This window comes from Pteropus alecto, unplaced genomic scaffold (genome assembly GCF_000325575.1).
Source record: "Pteropus alecto unplaced genomic scaffold, ASM32557v1 scaffold40, whole genome shotgun sequence".
Taxonomy (NCBI): Eukaryota; Metazoa; Chordata; class Mammalia; order Chiroptera; family Pteropodidae; genus Pteropus; species Pteropus alecto.
The window spans coordinates 17,799,580-17,805,926 of NW_006431919.1; the positions used below are offsets into that span (position 1 = coordinate 17,799,580).

Genomic DNA, 6,347 nt, shown 5'->3' on the forward strand with positions numbered 1-6,347 from the left:
TCATTCCTGCGCCCCCCACCCAGTGGGTTCCCCCCTCGTCCGAACCCCCGTGGCCCAGGGCCCACCATTGTACCTCACTCGACTGTGAGCTCGCTGAGGCTGGGTGACGTTCTGTCGGCCAGGAACCCCCGCGTCGGGTCTCAGCGAAGACAGGAATATTCCCGTGAGCAGTCCACAACTGTGTGTTTAAAACAGACGTCCCTACAAAGTAGGCAGACTCTGATGGACCACGGCCAGGCCGTAAGCCACGCTCCTTCTGATGGCTGACAGTGTTGATTTGGAGTTCGAGGAAGCTCTGTTGGCCTGTAGGCCTAAAGGTCATCCCCCAACCCACCGTGGGGACAAGAGCCAGCAGGTTGATGGTGGGCAGCTGCCGTTTCGAGCCCTGGCCTTGCAGCAAGCACCGAGCTGGGCTCTTTACGTGCATGCTCCCCCTCCAGAGCCCCTGCACCCCCCTCGGGAAGCTACTGTCTGCGCCCCGTGCTACAGATGAAGAGCCTGGGGTGCAGAGAGGGGCAATGGCTGCTCCAAAGTCCGGTGGCTGGGGCCAAGCTGGGGTCCAAATCCTGATCCGTCTGACTCCAGGGTGAAGCCTTGCGCCCCACCCTCTGGGGCGGCCCACCAAACTCCTGGGATTTGCTTCTCTTCCCAGGTCCCAGGCAACTTCCACGTGTCCACACACAGTGCCACGGCCCAGCCACAGAACCCAGACATGACCCATGTCATCCACAAGCTCTCCTTTGGGGACACACTACAGGTGAGTGGGGCCCGCTCAGGGCGGCATGGCTGGGGGTGGACATACAAGGGCTGTGTCTTCTGTCTTCCCCTGGCACAGAGGGATGCCCTCCAGAGGGAGTCACCCGCTTTGAGCCTCTGCTCCATCACACGACCCTCTGTGTTATTACTTCTGAAGGAAGCTACCATTTCATCAGCTGCGCTCTGACCTCGGAACCTGGGGTTGAGACCTGGGGCCTGGGGAAAGGGACTTGCTTTTCATGAGCAAGGACTAAGCGTCAGTGGTTTCTCTATGTCATTTTTGCAGCCTTATGAGATGAGAGGGGGCCCTGCATTTTCAGACGTGGAGCTGGGCCCAGAGAAGCCCCTCGTCCAGGGTCCCCCAGCAGATCTGTCCAACTCCACAGTCCAGCCCACTCTCTCCACGGCCCCCTCGGCCTTACTGCTCAGCGCCCACGTGCACTAAATAGGGGTAGCACTGTGAATGAAGTATCCTGAGAGTCCTTGCCATTATCATGATAGAAAGGGCCCCCTCTAGCAGGCCCAGCCCAACGATTTCCTGTCATGCCAGCAACACAAAGGCACCAAACACTGACCACCCGATCTGTGTCAAGGGCAGGCAGGGGACCTTCGACATCCTCTGACCTCTCCACCCCTCGCCACGATGAAGTAGATGCTCTCACTCACTATTAGCCAAAGGGGATCAGGCCTCAGAGGGGGACGTAACCGGCAGGTGAGCGGAGAGCTGCAGCCAGGGGAGACGGGGCCCGGACGGAGGCAGGTGGCGGGGAGAAGAGGGGAGCATGGCCTGGGGAGGGACTGGGAGCAGTCTCGCCCTGCTGTGTACCACTGACAGAACAAGCCCTGGCCTTGCAGCAAGCACCGAGCCAACCCAGTAAGAAGACGGTAACAGCCTTCTGCTTTGTTGTTCTTCGGGTAGAAATAGGATTTTCCTTTCAATGTAAAAAACTTAGCCGAGGGTCCATCTACCCATCCATTATCCATCCATCCATGCACCAAGTATTCGTTGAGCACCTACTGTGTGCCAGGCCTTGTGTACACATTGGCGAGGACGTGTATGGTTCCCACCCGTGTGGAATTCACCATCTAGAAGGGAAGACAGAAGTTAATCAGACAGTCAGTCACACAAATGAATGTGAGATAAAGCCGTGACATGATGGGAGGGAACATTCTAGGACAGAGTGGCACATAGTAGTTGCCCAAGATGGGTCCTCTTGGGTTGGAAACCAAGTCTTTAGATGGTCAATCCCAAGGCAGCGATGGACAAACTTTCTTTCCCTTTGGGCTTGTTGAGAGCGTGCGGTTCTGGTAAGTGCTCGATCAACATCCGCCACCTGAGGCCAAGATAAGGGGTCAGGTCACCCAGGCTGCCACTGTTCCTGAAGTCGGTCCCCATCTACCTCCCTGACCTCCCTCCTTCCCACTCCTCACCCCCACCTCCTTTCTGAGGCCACACGGGCCACCTCCCTCCTTCCCACTCCTCACCCCCAGCTCCTTTCTGAGGCCACACGGGCCTCTGTCTGTTCCTTAGTCTCCAGGCTCATGCGTTTGCATATCGCTTGCCTGATTAGCTTCCCGTTTTCCTGCAGATCTTGATGTCAATGTCACTTCCTCCAGGAAGTTCTCCCGGGTGTCTAGCTCAGCAGCCCGGGTGTCTAGCTCAGCAGTGTATCTGGTGTGCCGTATCCTGCTTTAGATTTTCCTTGAGGCTGACCTGGTTTCCCATCACCCTCAGAGAAGAGATGGGGTGTGGCCTTCAGCAGCCTCTGCCAGCGGTCACATCCAGGCCAGCTTCTGTGAGGAGCGGTCTCTTTATAACTGTCATGTGTTCTCTGCAGCAGACAGGGTGGGAGGCCAGCCACCCTGGGTCCCCTTTCAGAGAGCTGTGGACGTCTCAGGAGGACCGTGCCGAGCCCCAGATCTGCCTTTGCTTAAGTCTTCTTTGTGGCTTAATGGAAAAAGACCAGGCTCGGGGTCAGACAGACACCTGGATTTAGTTTGGCTCAGCCGTTCATGAGTGTGGAATGCTGGACGAGTGTCCATGCTTCTCCAAACCTAATGCTCTTCTGGAAAATGGGCCAAATGGTACATCATCAGGGACATCAAATGTGTCTCCCGGGGCAGAGTGGCACGTAGTAGTTGCCCAAGGTGGGAAGTTGGTGCCTACCACGCGCCAAGCCTGTGCTGTGTCTGTATCTTGCCCCCCACAACTTGTCTACAAGACAGACCCTAATGGACCTCCATTTTACGTGGGTTGCACCTGGCTGTCCCCTCGCAGCCAGATCTGGAGGCGGTGGCATCCTAAGGTCAGTGCCCTCACTGTGCTTCTCCACAGGTCCGGAACGTCCATGGAGCTTTCAACGCTCTCGGGGGAGCAGACAGGCTCACCTCCAATCGTACGTACCTCAGCTGGGGAGAGCCTCTGGTGGTGGGCTCCCCCCGGGCAGCAGAAGGGGAGTGGGGGAGGGGAAGGGACATGTACGAGCACTCACTGTAAGCCAAGCTGTCAGTGCTTCTGGCCCACAGCGGGCTTGTGAAGAGGCTGGAATTGTCCCCATATAACAGAGAAGGGAAGAAAAGCGGCTTGTCTGCAGGGAAAGTATGAGGCAGCTCCAGGCGTACCATACGTGCTCAGTGAATACCTGCTATGATCATCATTCCTGTTATCATGACTGTCACATAATTGTTCTTAGCGGAGCTAATCACCTAAGGTCCCACAGGGAGGGATGGCAGAGTCAGAATTCATCCTCGATCACGTGGCACCGTGAGAACAAGTCTGCAGGTGGCTTGATCAGGTCTGGTGACCTGGGCCACCTCCCCTACCCCGTCCCGTCTTCTTGCTTGAGCCCCTCACACCCACGAATGCCCCCTCCCTGAGCCATCTCCCCACTGAGCCTCCAGGCACCTCAGAGCACGCCGGCAGAAAATCGCACACACCTCCTCGCGGGAGTGCACGCACACTCAGGGCCTTCGGACGTGTGCACAGAGTGGGCCTGGGAGGCCTGTCTGCTCAAGCAGACCCGGCCCTGGATCCTGCAAGGACCGGTTACCTTTTTTAATCTCCCCACCTGAGCTCACCTTTCTCATCCAGAAGGCTTTTCTTGTCACTTCTTAAAATACATTCTGCTCTCCAATAGCCAGAAATCCAAGCAGAAGAGTACGTCTCTCCATGACCTGCCACCGCCCCTCCCCCGCCCCCCAGCAAATCGGGTTTCTCATTTGTCTGTCATTTTTTCAGAAGTCATTTTTTCACTGTATAGATAACAGTTTACCGTTTGAGTTTTGTGCTTGGCCTCATGACGTAGCCACAGTTTGTGCCCAATTTTTCCAGTGGTTGGAGGCACGTGACAGCTCTGCCATGCTGTATTCAGGCATCGTCTTTTCATGGATAATGTCTGTTCTTTCTTGTTTTTCACCATCACGGTAAGGCCTGTGATGTCGATGCCGTTTGCTTTCCGTTACCCGGTGGTGTCTCAGCAGGGTCTGTGCCCATTCATGCCCCCTCTAGCCACGTCTGGGTGTGCAACAGGACCCCGTGTATTCATGCAAATGTCCGATTATAATGGAGGTGACTCTGGATGGTGGGCTCCTCCTCCTCACGGTTCTGTGTAAGGGCAGCCTGTCGTCCCAAGGTGGCGATCCACACATGCTTGCAGTCAGCATGGACCCCTCGGCTGCCTGATGTGGGAAGAGGATCAAGCAAGGAAGGCCCCAGAGTGTGCCAGCTGATAGAATGTGTGGGCAGAAAACCTTGCCTGCTCTGGGACTGGTGATGAAAGCCATCTCAAGCTGGCTTCGTGGAAAGAAAAAATGCATTAAATCAGGCAGCAGGCAGCCAGGAGTAGGTAGGGCTGGCTCTCAGACTCAGCCCTCCCCCTGCGCCCTGCTGGGCCTTTGCCTTTGAGGTCAATATGTTCCCAGGTCTTCCCATGGGGGCTGCTGCTTGTCCTTCAGATCTCAGCTCAAATGCCACCCCCTCAGAGAGGCCCTCTCTGACCACTTTATCTATCTAAAGTAACCCCCACTCCTAGTAACAAACCTATTTTTCTCCTAGCACAGACCACTCTCTTTGAAGATACCAAGGACTAATTTGTTGATATCTGAGCTGTGACGACTGCATTGTGGTGGCGGTTTTTTGGTTTTGTTTTGTTTTTTAAGGAGTTCTTATCTTTTAGGGAGACAAAACTAAGCTATTTGTGGATGAATTGATGCGATGTCTGGGATTAGCTTCAGAATAAAATGCGGGAGGAGGAGCAATGGGTAGAGATGAAGCAAAGCTGGCCATTGTTCTTTGGTGATTCTGGGGAACGGATACATGGGGATCGGGGATACGATCCCCTAGTTTTTATACGTTTGCGTTTTTCCGTAATAAGATGTCTGAAGGGCAAGAGGGAGCCGGCAGCCCCTAGGAAGGTCTGCTAACAAGGAATCCATGTGGGTGTGTTAGGTGCAGCGTCTCTAGCGGACTTTGGCAAATTGGGTCAAAGGCCTTAAAATGGTCATTACATTTGAGTCATCACTTCTACTCATAACCAAGTAAGCTAAGGAAATAATTAAGAGAGCGTACAAAGATTTAGGAAAATTGATGTCCATTAGATCATTGTTTATAAGAGTGAAAATCAGGAAGTGTCTGCATCTAGCCAGGGGGCTTGGTTGAGTGCACTGTACGTGGCCACACCATGGGACGCAGGCTGCCACCCTCTGTGACGTGTCAGAACCTCGCTGGCTTCCAGGCAGCAAGCATTCATTGAGCATCTACTAAGTGCCAGTCCCTGTGCTAGGGGATTTGTCAGGGTGTGAAACTGACACTCTGGAGCTTACATTCTGTGTCTTGGACCTGAAATGGCACCTGTGGTGTTCGGCTCTTAGAAAAAGGTTCAGTATGATCCAATTTTAGGAAAACATAAATATATATGTAAATATAGATCTGGCAGTTTATACATAAGAAAGTCAGTCCACGCTTTTCTGTGGATGGTGGATTTATGAGTGATTTTTCTTTATGGTCATCTGGTTTTTGTACAGATTTTAACAGAGCTATTTTTTAAATTAAATTTATTGGGGTGACATCAGTTAACATTATGTAAATTTCAGGCGTATAGCTTTATAATACAACATCTGTGTACTCCATCGAGTGCTCACCACCCAAAGTCTGGTCTCCTCCGGTCACCATATACTTGACCCTTTCTGTCCTCTCTCCAGCCCCCTTCCCCTCCGGTAACCTCCATTCCGTTCAATAAACTATGGCAGGTGTGAGTTTCGTACTTCAGGTTTTCAACCCGGAGCAATGGGCACTTGGAGCACCGTATTTCAAGTGTGGTCTTGGGCTCCTGGTTTATCATGTGGATTCTGAGCCCCATCTCCGGCCCACAAAGCGGGAACCCCCGGGGGCGAGGCCAAGGTGCCTGCCTCTAAAATCCTGGGTGGCTGGCGCTCCTGCCATCCACGGGCCACTGTGGGCTCGAGCAGACGGTGTCGGGGTCTTCGCAGCCTTAACCCCAAGGCTGCAGGGCTTTTCCACGTTTTTCGGAGGAGTTAGGTCTCGAGACAGTTCAGGAAGCACTGTCCTTTCCTTAGTGAGACCGTCAGCAGGA

The 6,347-nt window shown here is 53.8% G+C and overlaps 1 protein-coding gene across 6 annotated transcripts in view; it reads left to right on the forward strand.

The window, feature by feature from the left end:
- Positions 1-6,347, forward strand: part of ERGIC1 (endoplasmic reticulum-golgi intermediate compartment 1) — an 82,541-nt gene that overhangs the window by 62,719 nt on the left and 13,475 nt on the right. For all 6 annotated transcript variants that reach the window (XM_025043094.1, XM_015585323.1, XM_015585322.1 and 3 more), the window contains exons 6-7: positions 653-757; positions 3,092-3,152. In XM_025043094.1, the coding sequence (XP_024898862.1) occupies positions 653-757; positions 3,092-3,152 (166 nt within the window). The remainder of the gene's footprint in view (positions 1-652; positions 758-3,091; positions 3,153-6,347) is intronic.